Below are 21,527 nucleotides of genomic sequence, written 5' to 3'. Positions count from 1 at the left end.
ACCATTAAAAAAATCCAATTTTTTCCTAGCTTGGGCTGTTTTGGACAAGTACACGGTGTAGAAACCAATATAAGTATAGCTTTGAGTCTAGTAAATTGAAGTAAATGGTTACCAGGCTATAGTTACTAACAGTTTGCACAAAGGAGAAAATGACTCATGCTGAAACTCATCATGCTTCACTGCTCTTCATGAATACATTTATGATATGAAGTACACGGGACAGCAGATCACCTGTATCTAACTCTCACTCATAAAACACAGTGTTCGGAAACCTCCATTAATGATTGGCTAAGTGGAGGCTGTAAACTCAGTGATTGTGTTTACACTGCAGACTTGATGCCATTTTATTGTTCACATTGTACTTTTAAAGTGAAATATGTTTGGCCTTGAATGTTAGACTTTGGCATCACCACTCTTGGATCTGTGAATCTGTCTTGTCCAATTAGAAGAGAGACAACAAATGTGGGTCTTCCCCAATGCTGACAGTGATGTTGAAACAATTAATGAACTGTAATAATGTTGTTGTACTGTGTCCTGCTTCTCACAGTAACACCATTTTGGATAGTTCCAACCTAAATGAATGAGCAGGAGTATGTTTTAGAGAAATACAAGGAGACTGAAAAGCTCTATTGCACAAATGATTTTTTGTACAAAATTTCTGTGCAAAAAAAAAAAATTGAATGTAAACCTGTAGAAGATTTAGAAGTAACCTGCTAAAACTATAATAATGTGAGACATGATCGCTGATTTTTTTGAGGGAATTCTTCAGGAAAAATGTTACACTTTAATTATATTCTGATATATATATATATATATATATATATATATATATATATATATATATATATATATATATATATATATTTGTGTTGGTTGGTTTTGATTCCTAACTCAACAAACCTAATAGGTTTAACTAAGGCACAACTGTGCAAATATTTTGTGACCTCTGTACCTAATCTCAAGCAGTTAGCCTTGGTTGTAGACCATTTAAACATATAATGGGAAGCCAAGAATGTCACCAGATTTTAGACCTTTGTCTTAGCTTCTGATGATGATTTATAGCACTTTATCTCTTCACTCTGTTTAACATATGAGAGAGTTTGAGACTCTCGTCATCTTTGGCTCAGTTCTTTATATTGTGTCATACCTTGTTTGCACAGAATTTTCCCTTGTCTGTTTACCTTTGACCTTGTCCAATCTGAGACACCTCCAGACTTTTGTTTTCAGAAGCATTTCAGAAATGTTTAAATAGAATACAATATATTTATTTCATATATATGTGTGCGTGTGATACACTGGTAATGACTTTTAGGTCAACAGTTCACTTCTTAAATCATAAAACATTTAAATCACTGTGTGAAGGCTGTGTTCAGCTGACAGATGCCTGTGATTGTTGCACCCAGAGAGTGAATTCAGTTGTATTATCTCAGGACTCCTGGCTTCAGATGACTATAAGACAACTAGGGAGATCAAACCAGCAACCTCTTGATAACTGGGTTAGAAAGTGGGCCTTGGGCCACTTGAGAATACCCATCAAAACAGGGCTCCCGTATCTCATATCAATCTATAAACCCAAATACAAAAACAACATGTTAAATATGAATATTCGTGTAAATATTATATTTTTAAACAAATATTGAACATTGTATAATTAATTATTTTTATTCAATTTCTTCATACATTGTACCATATATATGCTGTAATTAAAAAAAAGCATTAAATAGGCCTACAGAAATTATTTAAAACACCTGTGTGGTGTGTTTACAATTCTTCTTAAGACCTGTAAAATTTAGTTCTTCACTTTGATTGAACTGTTATTCTGTTGTCAGTATCAAAATGAGATAATCTGTGAATTTTATAAGTATGACAACTGAGACTCTCATACATAAATCATGAAATATTACTGCGGAGTGAGACGCCATTGCAGTCTGGTGAAAGTGGATTTTGGGGTGGATTTATTGCAAGAGACTCTCGCGACCCACGGTCAGAGAGGCGGTGATTTTCCCGCCTCTCGTTGCATAGGCCCTGTCCTCCCTCGCTACGATTGGCTAATTGTTAATAACACTGACATTTACCATATTTTCAAGCGTTGTGCCAGAAAAGTAACCAATAGCATTTTTGGACGCGGAGCACCGGCGACCACACGGGTGTTGAGGAGGGCGGGTCCTGTCTGAATACGGGTGGGAAAACCCGAAGAAGGAGGTGATCTGTCTCAGAAAATAACAGACCACACGAGGATACATATTCGGTACACACGGAGTGTGTAGAGAAACACGCGCGCGCGCGCACACACACACACACAGAGTGTGTTTATTCATGTGTCAGCTCCTTATGCCCGAGTCCCTCAGCGGAGCTCCGGGCGGATGAAACGGGAGAGCGGCGCTGTTTGGAGGACGGAGACGGAGAGCGCACCGTGGAACGACTGAGATGTAGAGCGCGGCCGGGCACTGGACACAGACTCAACACGGTGAATATCTCTGTACACTCCACTACACCACTGAACCGCTGAATAGTCGAGTTATCTACAGAGTTACGGCTTTAGCCTTGAAGAAATTCATTGTGCGCTATACACCTATATAACTGGTGATAAAATGTCTTTATTTTGCGTCAAGTAACAGTCCTCACGGGGCAGGCAAGGCTGGCAGAAATACGACGTTTCTGAGACAGAAGTTTTTTTTTCTTGGGGAGACAGGGCCTCGTGTTCTGTGACTAATGGAAACCAATGAAATGTGAACATTACTTGTGAGCTCCTGTATATATGAACCCGAAGATTCAAATAGCAACAAAATATAGTCAGTTGGCTTATAACTCACTCATTTAATCTCTCTCTCTCTCTCTCTCTCTCTCTCTCTCTCTCTCTCTCTCTCTCTCACACACACACACACACACACACACACACACACACACACACACACGGACAGACACCCAGGAGCTCTCTCACTCACTCGTTTTAAGTAGGCCGAATATTCTCCACAAGGGGATCAATTAACAGTTAAAAAATCCTAAATAATATGCTTCAAAATATTGTCTTATGTCAATAAGATAACTACAAGGCTTTTTAGGTGCTAAGTGGATCTGAAATTGAAATAAATTGGAAAATTGTCCACTAACATGTGATTAACAGGCTGAAACAGTTTGACAAGGCATTTCTTCGCAATAGTAACCATTAATTTATGTGTCTTTAATGGCTCCCTATTCCCTATATTACTCTCTATACAGTGCATTATTATAAGGAACTGAATTCAGATTTTGGACACAAACTCATGGAGGTTTTTAACAAAAAACGCAATGGATTATGGGTATCAGCTATCCACTAGTGTACATGGGTTTAGGGCTGGATAAAATGTCCGAAATATATATGATACATTCATTCATTCATTATCTGTAACCGCTTATCCAGTCCACGGTTACTGTTGGTCGGGAGCCTACCTGGAATCACTGGGCGCAAGGCAGTAACACACCGTGGAGGGGGCACGAGTCCTTCACAGAGCGACACACCCACTTACACCCTTATGGACACTTTTGAGTCGCCAATCCACCTACCAACATGTGTTTTTGTACCGTGGGAATTAAACTAGAGCACCCGGAGGAAACCCACACAGACACGGGGAGAACACACCAAACTCCTCACAGTCACCCCGAGCGGGAATTGAACCCACAACCTCCAGGTCCCTGGAGCTCTGTGACTGCAACCACACCACCGTGCTGCCCACCATATAATATATATTTTTTAATTTTGGTCAATATGAGATTAAAAGCCAGAGAAAAACTACCAGGAACAAATAAGGAACATGACATCTCAATGAAACATACATTTCTAGGTTTTGCCAATATTAATATTTGAAAACTAACATTAAAATTGGGTCCAGTGAACTGACTGACACCACAGTTGTGTAAGCCCAAAATATTGCACCATATAGTGAATAGGGCACAATTTTGGACACAGTGCAGTGCATGTGTTTTTTTCAATCTGTTACTGTCAGCATGTCATGTGTAACATCTCTCGGCTACCGAAAAGATTGTTAGGGACTGTGTTCTACATTTTCCAAAGCAGCCATAATACATTTTTATAAAACCTTAATTCATCATATCCTCAAAGCTTTACTTCTCTTTCTATCCAGTCTGTTTTTGTTCTTCCACATTCCAAATTTTACTTGCCTCATTTCATCAGAAGCACTTTTTAAAAGGAGCAGGTAGGTCTAAACTGCATTAGAAGTTGCGTTATTTTTTGACATCACAAATACAATTTCAGTATGGGCTTTCATATAGCCAAGCTTCCACATGTGACCTGTAGGAATTGGGGATAAAACTGCATGAGATACTTATTTATTGCATTTTGTTAAAGAAAAAAGTGAGAAAATAGTTCCTGATAAATATCCAGTATTGCTGACTCTGGGCTGTTATAAAGAGAGTTTATAACCATTTAAGGCCATTCCTAAAAGCAAAATTTTTCTATAAGTGAATTCCTAAATTTGAGTCTGACTTCAACGTGCTTTACCTTGGTCAGCACTGCGTAATTGTATGATATCTGGTAAGACTGAGGTGTGGTCACCTAATACACAGGAGCTCAACAAGTGAAAAAATCAAGGGCTGCAGTTATTTCTTGCAGCACACGTTTGGTTTGACTGATTATAACGTAGGTGTTTATTTCAATGTTTAAGAAAGAGAGTGTATTGGGTTTTTTAAATGTTGTAGTAAAGGACTGAAGGGCTGTCAGGGACCATGCCACACAGTCAGTGGTGTAAATCCTTTAGACTAGATATGGTTTTAACTACTAGATGTTCTAAGTGTTTGGTGCCCTTTCTGTGCAAGTATTTTAAAAACTGATAACTATAACCTCTTTTCACTTTGTTAACATTATGTATAGGCCTATTATCTTGAAGGTATACTTACTGACTTAGCTTTCCCTCAGTCTCACGCAAACAGTTAATGTTTAACACTATAATTTCTAATGAGATCTCTCAGCAAGTACAGAATATGACTCTTCAGTAATTACTGTGCATGGCAGCTCCTATAATATTTTTTACTTGCTATGGTATAATTGAGTGTATGAGGTTGTATATGAATGAATTCATTAAAGGTAGGTGCTTGTTTACATCATGCTTGTTTGTGTTTATGTGGAGGAGTGAGCTTCTCTGGAAAATCGACTGTTCCTAAGGGAATATGCAACTCATGTTTTGACTCCTGTTTGTGCAATTACTGGGGTAATGGCTTGGTTTACTTGACTATAGGAATTTTCTCAATCTGTGCTGCCTGTAAGGACTGCTGTGATGTGTGTGATGAGATTTAGCTTTTGAGTCATGCTCTTTTTGCCATTTCTGGTTTTGTTTAAAGGTGAAGTATACAAGTCTGAAGATCTACTATTCTCACAGCAAAACAAACTCATCTTTGTGTGTGTTTCCATAGTGAAGCTCTGCATCTAACACATTAAAGGTGGAACAGTAAGTTTGAGTATAACATTGTTTGTTGTTGAAGTTTAACTTGTCTGTAAGTGTTTGTTCACTGTTTAAATCACAAGTGAATCACAGTTGTAATTCGAGCTGTTTAGTTTTTTAGCACATTCATTTAGTTTCCTGGAAAGTTAGCAGTCTGAGTCAGTTCCAACTATTGTTAAGTAATACACAGGGCAAGTTTTCAAGTTTGCTTGGGGTGAGATTGGTGGTGGTGTTGGTGGAGAGGGCGGTGTTGTTGGGGTTTTCTGTCGACGGGGGGTTTGTTGTAGGGGTTTTCTATTGATGGGGGGCAAGTTAATAATTTCTCAGCATGAGAAATGCCATGTGTTGCAAGTGAGAGTGTGAACTTGTTGAAATGCACGTGTCTCACGCTCAATGCGTGAGATTTGAGAGACCTGGTAATACATCTTAACTAGCAAAAATAAGTCAATATTGCCCAACATCTCCAAAATCTCCAAAAAAAAAAGGTCTCTCCACCATTCATCTTCAATGCCTCCAGATGCCATTTCTTGGTCTATGGCTTAGCCATCAACACATAGAGCTATAACCTGAGCTATTTCGGACAGAGATCCTTTCCCAGAGATGTTTCCCACATAAGCTAGGGCTGCATACAAACAAAGCAGCTTTTTCCAATGAGCAAACTGACCGCAGAGCTAGCAAAATGTGAGCAAACATTCTCTGAATTTTATAAAAGTTGCAGACATCATCTTTAATGAGAATACTGAGCAGATGAGTGTTTGTATGAGCGTTTTTATACTAAAAGAAGGACTTTATTTGGCATTGCCAAACAATAATAATAAATATCTGTGTAAATTACTGTTGAATATTTGCTGGAAAATTATTGCCACCAGAAGCATAAAATGTTTTTAGCGATAACAAAATGTATCCAATGAAAAAGATATCTGTACTGGAATAATTGGTGGTAGACACTTCTGAGCTATGTTAGAAATATTATTTAAGACTGTGACCCTTGATGTTTGTAAAACAGACCTGTAAGCATTTGGTTGAAATGCCTTAATTTTATGGCCTTATTTATTTAAATGTTGAATATATTGATTAATGATATATTTTAATTATATCCTATTTTTATTAAATAAATAATTGTTTTTTCCCATTCTTCTCTTTCCTCCCCAAAAATGTAATTAAAAAAAGCCTAACTTAAAGTAAAAAGAAGAAGAATAGTGTATGACATCAGAAATCAATCCATCTGGAGTTAGAGAGCATTTGGGTCAGAATTGAAGGCCTCTGCAATTTCTTTAAAGTGTCTGTTTTGGGCATACATGTGTTTTATGTAGCAATGTAAAGATCTGCTTCAGCCTGGCTTAGCTCAGCTTTGCCCCAAACTTAGGTTCATTTGGTTTGGGATCCACAAGCTTCATCAGGTGCCATATCAACTACCTGTGGAGATTTCAGCCTGAAACAGAGACATTAGTCAAATTATATTTCTCCCTCTCCCTGCATTGTAACGTCCCATGACGTTAATAATGCTTTCAGAATTCTCATCTTTGATCTGATTTAAATAAAACTATCATGAATTAACTAGGTATAAATAAATAAAATCATAGTCCCCTTCCCTATGACATTCTCTCCATTGCTGGTTTCCATTATTGAATCAGGCAGGACTGACCTGGGAAAACTACAGTTGCATATTCCAGTGAAAATTCATTCATATCGATTTATCTTTAGCGGCAAATGGAGCTGTTCTGTGCTCTCACAGTCCTCTGTGTTTTGTGCACTCTTCAATTTTTTTTTACATTGTTTGCACTCATACACAATCCATACTTGGACAAAGAGATCTCATGCACGTTGAGATCAATTTGTTGCCGTCACACTGTTATAAACACACCCTGCCTGCTGTTTCTGTTTTTATGTACCCCACATGGCCAAATGTTTGTGGACACGTCTTCTGATTTGATGGGGGTTAATAACGAGTTTCCGCCAGATGCTGGAACATTTCTGTGTGCCTTTTGCTGGCATTCAGCCGCAAAAACTTTAGCAAAGTTTGGAACTGATGCTGGATGATTTTTTTGGAAGATAAACATCATGTGAATATATATATAAATTGAATAAAACTACTGCTCAGATAGACACCTATATATCTATATCTATGTCAGACCAGTGACATCACCAGGTATGTTGAATCAGGTCTAGTTTTAAAGGTGTATAGCAGGCTTTGCTCTGTCTGCCAACATGTTTTACAAGTGCAATGAGTCCCTAGGAGTGTTTACATTATTATATTATTACATTATTATTATTATTATATTATTATTATTACAGTTGTTGGTTGTTTGTGTTATGAACATTTACATTAGTTACAATAGTGTGTATTTACAGGTTTGCAAATTATTGCAAATATTCAAATGAACATCATGAGTGTTCAGTATTCATAAGCACTATCTTGGACTGTCAAGTTTGTTCAGGGAAATCACAAATTTTCACACCGTAATAATCTGTGCTGGTTATTGAATCAGTCCTGCTACAACTTATGAAATAGCACCATCTGTCTGTATTCATATAAGAGGCTGCATGCTACCGAATTCCTGTTTCAGACACCAATCCAAAAACACACCAGATGTCATCCAGCAGCACCTCACTGAGGGCTACACATGGGACGCAGTGACTCCAGGAGCACACAGGAAACACTGTAAAATTCTTCTGCTGGGGCCTCTGCTCTGAGTGTTCTAAGTGGCACTGTGAAGTCCCATTTTAGTCTGAAGGAGCTGTCGTTTTAATAATTCTTGTCCTAATCTTAGTGTGTCTTGATTCTCGTTGTTTGCTTTATTCTTTTTTAAAGTATGGGAGACATCCCCATTTTCCTCCTCATCATTTATTTACCAGAGTTTATTTTTATTACTCTTACATGGGAAGGAAATTTTAATTTGGAGCTGACATACGCTCTTGGGACCTGGTAAGGTAGGGCACCTCTGGGGTGGTGTGTCTGTGCACATGAAGTAGTGGCTGCTGCTGTAGACTATGTGCATCTGGTTTTGGCTGTTGCTTAGGCTGACTGTCTGCAAGCAGGGTCAGCTGCTGTTACTGGCTGTCTGCATGTGGCAGTGACTGCTGCTTCAGCTGACCAGCACTGGTTGCCACTGACTGACTGCTTAAGTGTTGACTGCTGCAACTGCTGTGTGTCTGCATGCAGTAATGTCTGCAAATGCCACCCATGTGTGACCTGCATACTCTCACCTTATTTGCTCGACTGCAATGATTTGCATTGGGCACTATTTCTTTGCATAAATTTGAATATGTTGCCAGAGGTCTGATATTCAGATGCAGGACATAAGCGTGATTGGCTTCAAGGGGGCGCTCTGACGCAGGCGAAATGCGTTTGTCCAAACCAATTTGGTGGGAGACATAGAGACAAAATTTTATTTACCACCCCCTACTTTTTTTTTATATCAAAGTTTTTAAAAGTCAATATTGCAGTAATTTTTAGCATTAGGGCAGAGATTAAATGTTTAACAGGAAATACAACAAATTATTTAATTACTAAATATAACATGGAAATGTTGAATATTTACATTGTCGATCATTTTTTCATTATTGCAGCTTTTATTAAACAATGTGTTAAAATGAATAAAACATAATAAAATAACATATATTTATGTATTACCCCTGTTTTATAATATGAATTAAAATGCTACAAATACAAAAGCTTGCTTATATAACAAAGAAAATAAATTAAAATGTGTGTGTGTGTGTGTGTGTGTGTGTGTGTGTGTGTTGGATTGAGCAGCAGAGTTTTGGGAAGCTCAAAATATGGCTTGCAGTATGGTGTGAAAAAGAAAAACTGGCTTCATGAATTACTTATACTGAAAGAAATGATCATACAATGCTTGTTACGTGGCTACCACATAGTGTGCCAGACACACAGGCATACAGCCTCTGTGTGCAGGCCTGAAACTCCAGACTACCTTAGTGCCTTTAGATTAGTGTAGCTCATCAAATGATTTTCCATGAGTCTGGACCAGGCTTTTATTCTTCTTATAGACATCCACATGAGTCTAATTGGCCCAGATGGTGATGTGTAAGTGGTGAGATTGTGTTCTGCATGTCTCTATAAAGCAGGAGGTTTCATTTCCTCTCTTTCATGAGTTAACAGGGTGTTTGTGTGTGCTGCCCTGCACTTCATTCCCAAGAGATGTTTTTTTCAAATTGAGAGCACAAATGGTTGTTGAGGTGATTAATGCCAAAAAACTCTGAGCTGCAGAGAAACCCGTGTTCATATACTGCTTTTTCTGTCTGCCTGCTCTGACTATATCAGTACACACTGAGAGCAATGTAGTTTCCACCCTATAGCCACAGCAGGAGAAGCCTGTAATGGTCTTCGTATGATTTAAAAACTTTACACTGAATCTGCATTCTCTGCATTCTCTCTCTCTCTCTCTCTCTCTCTCTCTCTCTCTCTCTCTCTCTCTCTCTCTCTCTCTCTCTCCACCTTTACAGCAATGATTAGAATCTAGAGAAGGAGAGGAATGCTGGAAGGAGTAAACTGTGGGAAAGTGGGAGGAAAGGAACAGGGAGAGGGAGGAATGTAGAATTGTAGTAAATTGCTTAGTCTTCTTTTGGGTTTCCTACAATGAGCACATTCTGATTAACCTGAGTTTTTGTTTTCTGGGTTAAACATCTGTGAATTTCAGGAATGTAACTATTGGAAAACAATCATAGCACAACATGTAATTCAGTGTTTGGAAATCTTTAACAGTGTAATGTTAATTAAACATAAAATAATACAGTACATAAAACATGCATATACAAATTGTTAAATTAGATTTTGTTTAGATTTTCTCTGTATTTACTCCATTTATCTTGTTACACCAAACCAAGAAATTTTTATGTTTTTTATTTTTAAAGTAAATATATATATATATATATATATATATATATATAAAACAGAAAGAAAATAGATATTTTAAATATGAAAATTCTGCAGTTTTTATTTGCTTTTAAAATGGCTTAAATATTTACTGGCATGTTTGAGCAACTCTGTGTTATGTTGGGCACATTTTTAGTTTTTGTTTATTTTGCTAAATCCTAATGAATAATATATATATATATATATATATATATATATATATATATACTCAGCAGCTGTCCTTCACACTTTGTGAAAATTCCATGATGAGTAGACCAATATGCTTCAAAATTGGAATAATTTACATTGATTTCCATTGAAATTTAAAAAGGTTTTTTCCTTTTTTTTTCCTTACAAGAAATGTACATTTAGTTCATTACATTTTACAGCTTACGTTTATAAATAATTTCTTCGGTTTTATTTGTTTAGAACTGTTCAAAAGAAGATCAAATGTTTATATGTTTAAATATGTTCAAAAACACAAAGATTATCATGGGGTGTCCTATCTTATTCACATGACTGTAACCCAGAAAATGTGAAAATATTGTAAAAAAAACAAAAAAAAACATATGAGTGGATATGTGAGAGAACAGTGAGAAGTGGATTTTTCAGTCAGAGCCTCAGCATGAGAATTATGCTAGATTCAGACTTTCTATTGTCTGTAAATAACTTACTCATACTTGGTGACTAACAGCTTTGTCTGACTTTTAGTCAATGTGATGACGTCGAGACCTTGTAATAGCAGTGAATGAGTTCACTACATAAATCCAGGAATGAATCTAATTCATTAAGTTCATATTTTGATGTCATGTTTATAAACAGACATTTTATAAAAGGAAAATCCATGACACCACATTCATTTCTGGCAAGTTGTTTTTCAGGCCAACACTAATGTTCTCTCAGTTTCTCACTGGTCATGGGCTCATCTATGAAATTTATTATAAAATAATAGAATTACCCCTAAAATGTTGTCAAGATCTCCTGAGGGCTAATGGGTACTAGCATAGATAACTTCCAAATTGTTATGGCTTCAGTACAAATACGTGCTTACAATTTGCATGTATTTTAGCCTCCAAAGGTGGATTCAAACTGATTTGAAATGACTTAATTTAATCGTCTTCTGGAGACTGAATGAGGAGGTTTGAAAGTCTGCAACATTGTTCTTTCTCATTTGCCCCCATTCACAGTCTATGAGCCTGAGGGAAAAAACACATTAGACATCATCTTCATTGAATGTTGGAGGTGCATTAAGTGGTTCTCCGATAAGCTGTGGGCTACATTTCAACATAACTGTGAACAAATGAATTTACACTTGAATAAAATCTATTAAATAATCAGTTTTGCCTCTCAGTTTACAGAATGTTAGAATGTTGATGTAATATATTTTATACATCTGGATATACATTTTACCTTCAAATAAAGTAGATAGAATTTGTAGAAAAGGAACCTGCTCAATCCTTTCCTCTCATTACCTCTCTACCATAACTGATGTGTTTTGAATATACTGGTTTAGACAGGGGGTTGTTGCATTATCCAGGTGTCTCAGTCTCTCCTTTTTAGCTCTGGTGTGCTCTCTTTCCATCAGTGGCTCCAGCACTCTGCTCTATGTCTCTCTCTCTCTGTTGTTGGCTCAGGTGTTCTGTGTCTGTGTAGCTGCCTCTGGCACTCTCTCCCTCTGTTGCTTGCTCAGATAAGTCTGAGAGATGGTATCTGGATGCATTTGGAAGGTGGAGAGACCTCTGAACATTGAAAAGCATGAAAACAGATGAGGATGTTGATTTATTCTTGCTCTACATGATAACACTCACTTATTTTTGCTGTTTCGGAAATGCAAGCTACAGTGAATAAAAACTAACACGCAAGTTAAACTTAAACCACAAACCTTTCCACCTTAAAAAAAGGTGGACTCAAGCCTCGCTTGGAGGGCAGAGCTACTAACTGGACACAAATGAGAGGTGTGAGTTGCTGTGGAAACATTAGTTCTTCAGAAATGTCTAAGTTGTAAGGCTACAATGTCATAAACAATAAATCCATATTTTCTGTAATAATTCTCCAGAGAGTTTTTTACAGTCAGAAGATTGCAGACAACTGTTCACTGAATTGTCTTTAACATTATAGGAATCGATAGAGAGTTGGTCACTCTCTGCTGCAGCAGCCTCTGCTTTTGTTGGAGGGGGATGGACTAGATGTTGGAACATTGCTGTGAGAATTAGTAGAACATCAGAGGACAGTGAACGAGTGACAGGCATTTTGAGTATATGTATGTAGACCCTCTTGCACAAAAGTGTAGCAGGTAGCGTTCATAAACACATACATTAAAACCACTGCTATTGTGTGCCTAAGGGCTTCAATGCATCCTCTTGCTGTGGAGGCACTTCCTGTCTGAATGTAAAGAGATGAAAGAGTGGTGAAAAGCTAGAGAGAACAGTACCCATGAGGGAGCAAGAAGAAAAAGAACGGATGTCTACATTCATGCCTTCCTGACATCTTTCAGAAGAGAGGAATGCTGAAGGTTAATGAAGGTAATAGTGCTGCTCCTTTAGTTGTGGTGAGAGATGGTCTGAGTCAGAGTGACAGTGTTGAACATCCCCACAGATTAGCTTTCTGTGTGCTGGATGTGGGTCACTGTTTCTGTTGCAGCAAACTGCAGAAATGGGCATTGTTAGTATCACACTCAGCACTGCGCTGTGTTGGTGAGCTCTGTCTTTTGTTTTCTGACCTATATAGTCTGCATGTGGAGCTGATTCTCCTGACGGCTCTCTTTACCAGCTCACTGAGGCTGTAATAACCTGCTTTACTTCTGGATACGTACTAGATCTGCCCTCTGTCTTCCTCAGACCAACAACTCTTGTGCAAAGTATTGGTCTTTTACTGCTCTTATTTTACTACTTATTTCTGTAAAACTATTTTCTATCACACTGTTATTACACTGCATGTTATCCCTGACACTTATGAACCAGGGATAATTGTTAGCTCTATGCTCCACCTACAAATGCATTATTTCATAAGAATTGTCTTATTGCCACTACACCTGTTTTGAAATTACAGCATGCTTTGTTTAGTCAGGAGTGCTTTAAAGAGGAAGATTAAGAAGATTCCATGAATGCAGTAGAGACAGGGGCCAACAAAAATGTTACGTTGTTTGTATTTGCCTCAGTGGTTCAGTGGTTAAGCCAAGTAATGATCTGTGATGAAAATAGGAGTTTTGTTTTGCATTCAAATACAGAGGCTGGCAAAAATGCAAATTAGGCTTTCAGATACACCAGGAAATGGAAAAACTAGCAGCAAAAGCATTTTATCATCATGTACTTTGTGCATAGCAAGAAAGATTTAGCAGCAGTAACTACAGTGTTATTTTGGAAAGTGTGATTTTGCTCTGTAAACAAAATCTCCACCTTACTGCAAATGTGCAGAATTTTCCAATCAATAAATCCATAAATCAGTACTCCAGAAACACTCTCCTGGCTGCTCCTAAAAGTTTTAAAAACCTCTTAATCTCCAAAAACAAATGCACTATTCCTTTTTCCTAAATCTAGCCGAAAATGTTATTGTCAGAGTAGTTATGGAATAACAAGTTGTAGGACTAACAAGAAGTCTGGTGTATAAGAAATTAATTAGTTAGCCATTTATATTTTTTAGAGAAGAGACCATATGTAGTGTGGCAATTAAATAATGACACTGAACTAAATTTTGCAGTAGTACTAGTAGTACTCAGTGAATAATTCAACTGCCATCCACACTGCTTCATTTGATTTCATGGTTTAATGACATATGACATTTGCACAACGACTGCTTATGTAGTATCTCCTCATGCGTTTGTTTTTATTAAAAATAGAAACCAGCACAATCATAGTGTAACATGTACTTGGTTCTGTTTTGTTTTGATACCTGTTTGTGCTTCCTCTGTCATGTGATTTTCTTGGCCTCGTATTCCCCTGTCATGTGTTAACCCTTCCCTTTTGTTCCTATGTCACGTGTCTATATATATATATATTTTTTTAATTGGATATGTATAAAGTACATTTGATAAATATAAATAGACATATTACCCATAGTACACAGCGCTCAGCATTCCTCCAGTTCACAGGAGCAGACTGGAAGAAGACTTCAGGCCTCTCCATGAGTAGTTAATTTATTTTGTAAAATTATTCCATTAATTAAAACCAACTGGTTTGAAATGTATATTGTACTTGAGTAAAATTTCATCAAATTAGCAGTACTTTTACTTGAGTAGAATATTTTACTACTCTTTCCACCTCTGGTGTTTAGTCTTTAGCCATATTACTCTCTAGTTCTGTGTAGCTCTGTTTGAGTCCCTGTTGCACTTTATCAAATTAAAGTTTCTTTTACTTACCTCCATCTCTGTTCCTTGTCCCTTGCCTGCCTGCCCCACACAAACATCATGACACAAAGCAATATATAAATATATATAGTAAGTAGAACGCTGATAAATCAGTCTACTTTGATAAATCAGGTCTCTCAGTTGTAAGTTGATTTAAAAAATATATAATTGCTTATTTGGCTTCCAAACAGGTCATTTGTAACACAGACCCATAGTGTGCTGTGCTGGTTTCATGTCTATTGGCAAAAAATTGAAACATAGCTCTAATTGTCACCTCAGGTGGACTCTGTAGTATGTGGGCTTCATAAGTTTCTATGCAGAAAGGCATTTAGTGATGTAATATGTGGCACATATCAGAAGAGTTGTTCAAGTAGGTGGCTAACCTCAAGTGTAGAATGACGCACCACACTCAAATCCACAAGACGACCTAAGGCATTACTCAGAGAGTGAAATGTCTGGCAGCTATATGGAATTTTTAACACAGTAGCAGCCTACACATGTGCTACGAATGTGTATCATACTCATGAACTTACTACCATTAGAATGTTTATAACAGTATATATAGCAGTATAATAATTGTTTGAAGGATTACATGTGAATTAAGTTATTTGCCCTCATAACCTTTGCAAATCCATTATAAATATTACTGACATCCTGTGGTAAAAGCCCAACTCCCCACATAAAATCCGAATAGGTCTTTATAGTTTGTTCTTCTGGCTGTCCCTCTAGTGATCATGCCAGCTTTTCCCTTTTGGTTTCTAGCAGTGTGCAAAATACCCCCTTTGTAACTGGGGGAGGGGGTCCCTGTGTTCTACGTTCTACTGTGGGCTGAACATTTAAAGGGGATGTCAAAGATTGTGGGGAAATGCAGTTCTCTTTGGTTTGTTTAAGTTCAGAAGCTCCACTTCTTTTAAGGTGAAACATTATGCTTGAGGAAAAAACTATTGCTGTTTATACATGGCTGAAGTTTAACTTCTCTGTTGTTTAGTTTTGTAGTACTTCCTGTAATGCAGTTAGCCATCTCCTGAATTTGGAGACATTTTCACCTTAAGTAATCCAAAAGAGCAAAAATCAATATTACTTTAGACAGTTTGTTTTGTCTTTTAATCATTACAGGCACTGGGGTTTTGTAAACACACTAGACTTGTTTTCAGCATGTGAATATATATATGGTCATTATATATATATATATATATATATATATATATATATATATATACATTATATATATATAATTTTTTAATTCACATTTGGTCATTTTAAATTTGTTAATGAACACCATAACATTATAACAGTAAACAGACCATAGCTACCGATTAATATGCAACCAGCAGCATTGTGTTCTTAGAAAAGGGAGTTTTATTATAAACCTTCACACTATTTGTACTGTGCCTTTAACTGCTTATAAAATGCCAGTAAATAAACGTTAATTATTTTAAGCGTATGTTAATGAATCCAAGGGACATTAATTACATACATAACAATCAGCTTCGAGTCAGTAGCAAGGATACACATTAACATTTGTTTACTGTTTTTGTAGAATAGGATAAAATAATTCTGGTAACACTTTCTGAGCAATCCAGCACTTCCAAAAACATAACATTGAATAGTACAGGTGCATCTCAATAAATATCATCAAAAAAGTTCATCAAAATATCATCAAAAAGTTCATTTATTTAAATAATTCAATACAGCCAATGAAAACCCAAAAGTCATTATGCCAGAAAATAATAATCAACACAAAACACCTGCAAAGGTGTCCTAAACCTTTAAATTGGCCCCTTAGTCAGATACACAATCATTGGGAGGACTGTTGATTTGACAGATGTCCAGAAAGCAGTCACTGACACCCTCCTGTTGTATCCAAACAAAATGATGAAAAATTGAGTGAAAGGAAAAGCTGCACAAGCAACAGGGATAACCTCAGCCTTGAAAGGATCGTCAAGAAAGGCCAATCAAAAATTTTGCGGAGATTAACAAGGAGTTCTGCTGGAGTCAGAGCTTCAGGAGCCACCACACACAGACATATCCAGGACATGGGCCACAACTGTCGCATTCCTTGTGTCAAGCCACTTATGACCCAGAGACAACACCAGAAGTGTCTTACCTGGGCCAAGGAGAAAAAGGCCTGAACTGTTGCTCAGTGTCCAAAGTCTTGTTTTCAGATGAAATTAAATTTTGCATTTCATTTGGAAGTCAAGGTCCCAGAGTAAGAGGAAGTGGAGAGGCACACAGTCCAAGCTGCTTGAGTCTAGTGTGAAGTCTCCACAATCAGTGATGGTTTGGGGAGCCATGTCACCTGCTGGTGTTGGTCCACTGTGTTATATCAAGTACAATGTCCACACTGCCAAAAGTACCAATACCTGGTTTAATAACCACATTATCACAGTACTTGATTGGCCAGCAAACTCTTCTGATCTAAACCCCATAGAGAATCTGTAAGCTATTGTCAAGAGGAAGACGAGAGACACCAGACTCAACAATGCAGACGAGCTGAAGGCAACTATCAAAGTAACCTGGGCTTTCATAACACCTCAGCAGTGCCACAGGCTGATCGCTTCCATGCCATGCTGCATTGATGCAGAAATTAATGAAAAAGGAGCCCCGAACAAGTATTGAGTGCCAATAGTGTACATACTTTTCAGTATAAGTCAGTATTTCTGTATTAAGAATAATTTTTAAAATTAAATAATATTCTAATATTATATAAAAATATAAAGACTTTTGTATTTTCATTGGCTGTAAGCCATAATCATCAACATAAAAAGAAAAAACTGTCAGGAACGCGCAAACTGACGGGGGAGGACCCACTTGCTAAAACACAGCAAACTTTATTAAACAAAAGATAATAAAACAAACACAAACTTAAGCGGGGAATAGATGAGACCAAACAACAACAGGAAATGAGACAATAGCAAAGACAGACTAGACTGGGAAACATGACACGGGAAACAATGACCAACAAACCAGGAAGTGACACATGAGGACTTAAATACCTGACACAGACACCGGACACCTGGAGCAGATAACGAACGGGCAGGCTAACAGATAACACTGAGGAGGAACAAAGGCAGGACATGGGCGGAGACATGGACAATAACAAACAGAGCCATGTGCTAAGAGAGCACATGGCGGGGAAAACAGACATGACAGGACAAGGGCGTGACATAAACACATGAAATATATCACTGTGTTTGTGATAAATCTATAGGAATTGGACTTTTTCACTGAATTACTGAAATACATTAACTTGTACAGCACCTGTATTTGGTGAATTTATGTTCAGAGTCCACTATGAGATACAATGCAGGTCGTTGCCTCGGGCAAAAAAAAAAAAAAAAGATATTTTTAAGTAATTTTAAGGTTAAATAAACCTGCTGTTTGAAGAGATAAATTTGCCTATAAAACATGTTACTAGACTATAAAGGTTTTTAAGAATGTTATCTACCATATCTGGAATATGTTTTAGTAAACCACCTTACTTTATGGTATGTTTGTATGTACTCTTTTAATTGCTTAATCTTGTGATGCGTGTCTACATTGAGGAATATACTACATCCGTATTTTAACCGTAATGGGAGTGAGTCATATTTCAGTAAAATGTAGTGTTGAGCAAAGTGTTCCTGTTTATTTTGGAATGGTAAAGTTCGATATGGGATCAAGTAGATCTTTTTGCTGGGTGTGTAAACACTGTAAAATGTGTGAATTTGAGATTTTATTTATTTTATAACAGAGTAGATATTGCTGTTGTTTTGTACTATTTTTAGAACTTTTTTTGTGATAAAATGGTGCAGCAAGTTTAAAAATATATTGCACACTCACTGAACCCAAATCTGCATGCAGTACTGCTCTCTTGCATAAAGGCTATCTGCCTTGCTGTCTTAGAAATGCACACTAGTACATACACAAACACACACACCCACAGACTCACTCACTATTTCTCTCTCTCTTTCTCTAAATTCTCTGTAATTCAACTTAAAAAGCACTTCCCGTATTAGATGAGACAAAGCTGAATTTGTACTTTACTGGAGAGAGTGTGTGTGTGTGTGTGAGTGGGTTTGTGTGTGCAGCAGCTTTATTTGATTGGTTTGAATGAGAAGCTTGTCTCATACCAAGGGAAAGGATCCTTCCTCCTTGACTCTCACTTCTTTATCCTACTAAATCGCAGCGCTGTTTAGTGAAGTGTGGATGAGATGCTGTGCTGAACATCAGACGAAGTTTGATAGTAAAACCAGTCAGGAATTCTCATTGGTTTAGAGCCTTTATGTTGGCTAGTCTCTCTACGTTGACATTAACCTGCTTGCTAAAACTCATCCATGGAGCTCAGTTGTTATGCGCAAATCCATTTCCTGGAGTAAGTAGAATATTTTTGCTGTTTTTCTTTTTGGTTGGTTCTTGTTTCACTGATGATGGTGAACAAATGATCATTAGTGCAGTTGGTCATTGCGGTTGTATTATTATTATTATTATTTTATGTGTGTGTGTTTGAGAGAGAGTGGGAGAGTGTGTATGATATTGTGGCCTGTAAGTGCCCTCAAAAAAACTTCGCTATGTATGTTATTTCTAATCATATTTATGTCATTAAATTTTAGCAACAATGATAAAAAATAGAAGCGCTTTATTATGTTGACCGTGTGTGATGAGCCTACCCAGAGTAATCGATCTCAAAACAAGAATACACCATGGACATGACAGAAAACATAGATTTAACATAAAATATCACAGAAAGCTCAACAATTAAATGCAGTATCATTTCTCATTATTTAGTTTTTTAAGTAGGTTTTTATTTTACAACTTCCATTCTAAAACTTCCCTTCAGTTTGTTAAAAGAAGGGAGTCTTTTCATTTAGGCTTAGAAGATATTTTCATCTTCTGTATCTTTAGGTCGTGAGGAGGTCTAAGTTGGTCAAGGTGTTTTTCCATTGTCGAAAAAATATGAAAGAAGGAAAGAAAAAATGTGTATCATATCTGAAGCAATTAAATAAAGTAAATAATGGAAGTGTGTCCTTTTAACTTGGGCGATTGGGTATGTGTATGTGTGCATGTGTGCATATGCGCCAGTGCTCGCTTAGCGCTGTGGGCTTTGTCTCTGATAACTGGAGTGTGAAACCACTCAGTTCCTCTTGCCTACTTTAGACTGGTTGTGTGAGAACAGAACTTTTATTTTTATGCAGTTGACAATCACAGCTGCTCATACAGGCATTATTCCCCAATTCCCCTGTCATTTTATAATATCATCTATATTGCTATATATTGTAATTTCCCATAAGCGTGTGAGACAGAGACAGAAAGAGAGAGAGTGAGCAAAAGAGAGTTGCTGGGAGTGACAGAGAAAGATTAAAAGGGAGGAGAGAGAGGGGTAGAGAAAGAGAATGAGCGAGAGTTGCAGAGTGACAGAGAAATAGTAAAAGGGAGATAAATGGGAGAGACGTGTAGAAACAGAGAGAGAGAGAGAAAGAAAATGAGTGAAAGAGTTGCAGAGTGACAGAGAAAGAGTAAAAGGGAGAGCGAGGTGTAGAAACAGAGAGACAGCGACAGTGTGAGGTGAGAGAGAGAGAGAGAGAGAGAGAGAGGAAGGAAAGAAGAGGGGGAGGAGACTATACCATCCTGCACCTTGCTAGAGTTCTGCCTTTTCTCTTTCTTCCTCTTGGTTGTTGCTCTCCTTTCACTCTGTTTTTGTTGGTGGTGGTGCAGTGTGGCAGTGTGCTGGTCACTTCTCTCTCATTGACCATGAGGACTCTTCACAGGCTGAAGTTGATGAGTTCTCCAAGCCTAAGCGAACTGGGCAAGAGTGAGAAGTTAGCCTTGGAGGAGAGGGGCACCCAGCAGCACAGGGCCGGGGCTAACGCCACCTGGAACAGGTAAAACACAAACACACACACACACACACACACACACACACAAAAACATTAAACCAGGAGCTTTCTTTGGAATCCTAGCATGAATTAAGCATGACTGGTACATTTCTTTAGTGCTACTCAAAGGGTTATTAGCTCATCTGCTATTAAAAAAGAAATATTTAAGCATTTGTAGCACAGAATACACAATATGAATGCTAGATATTGTAAGTTAAAATAAATTATGGATATTACAGAGCTCAAATGAAGAAAAAAAGACCCATTGCACTGAACAAATTATGCACATGCTCCATGAGACTCTACTATGTAATTACTACAATGCATAAAATATTTGTCTGATTGGTTCATATCTCTACAAAGAGAGATATTAGAGAGACAGATAACAGAGAGGAACCCTGCATTTCTCTAGCCGCCCACACCTGTTTGTTTTGCTCTGTCACTTGTGTGTGTGTGTGTGTGTGTGTGTGTGTTTGTGTCTCTCAGTCTGTGTGTGTGGGTTAAAGTAGGGTTGTTACTTCAGCCAGTGCCACATTTTCCTTTCACAGAGAGCATTATACACTTGCAGAAGAAAAATATTACATTGACACTGGGGTTGTGCTATCAAGAATACATATTCAGTACCTATACTTAGGAATATATTTGTGCCTTATTCTGTTTCAGTGGGAATATAATTGTACTATATTTCTATATATGTATTACAATATATAAGTATAAATAATTGTTTATTTGAATTTTCTTAAAAACAGCTTAGCTTAGTGAAAGGCACAGGAAAAGTGTATATGTACATTTGACATAGTACATTGAGTACATTTGAAAGTCATTTAAAGTACACTCTTCAACTATTTCACTGTTGTTTGTTTTGGAGAATGCATTTGCATTGTTTTTGCCTTGTGAGCAAAACCTTTTTTTCTAACTCTGTAGCATTATCACCACAGGATATGATTCAAGCATTCCCTCAGTTATTCATACACTGCTAATTTTTTAGACCCGTTTACTGTAGATATGTCATATTAAGT

At 37.3% G+C, this 21,527-nt stretch overlaps 1 protein-coding gene across 4 annotated transcripts in view; it reads left to right on the top strand.

The window, feature by feature from the left end:
- Window positions 1–2,207: 2,207 nt before the first annotated feature.
- prr5b (proline rich 5b (renal)) overlaps window positions 2,208–21,527 on the top strand; it is a 38,344-nt gene continuing 19,024 nt past the window's right edge. The window contains exons 1-3 of one of the 4 annotated variants that reach the window (XM_066668050.1): window positions 2,208–2,467; window positions 5,335–5,441; window positions 20,401–20,514. In XM_066668050.1, coding sequence (XP_066524147.1) covers window positions 20,411–20,514 — 104 coding nt within the window. In that variant the 5' untranslated portion in view covers window positions 2,208–2,467; window positions 5,335–5,441; window positions 20,401–20,410. Of the gene's footprint in view, window positions 2,468–5,334; window positions 5,442–12,705; window positions 12,834–18,841; window positions 19,008–20,400; window positions 20,515–21,527 lie in introns of those variants that run through there. The other 3 variants (XM_066668049.1, XM_066668051.1, XM_066668048.1) reach the window with 3 other exon arrangements.

This window comes from Hoplias malabaricus, chromosome 4 (assembly GCF_029633855.1).
Source record: "Hoplias malabaricus isolate fHopMal1 chromosome 4, fHopMal1.hap1, whole genome shotgun sequence".
Classification (NCBI taxonomy): Eukaryota; Metazoa; Chordata; class Actinopteri; order Characiformes; family Erythrinidae; genus Hoplias; species Hoplias malabaricus.
This window is presented reverse-complemented; position numbering and strand designations above follow the sequence as displayed.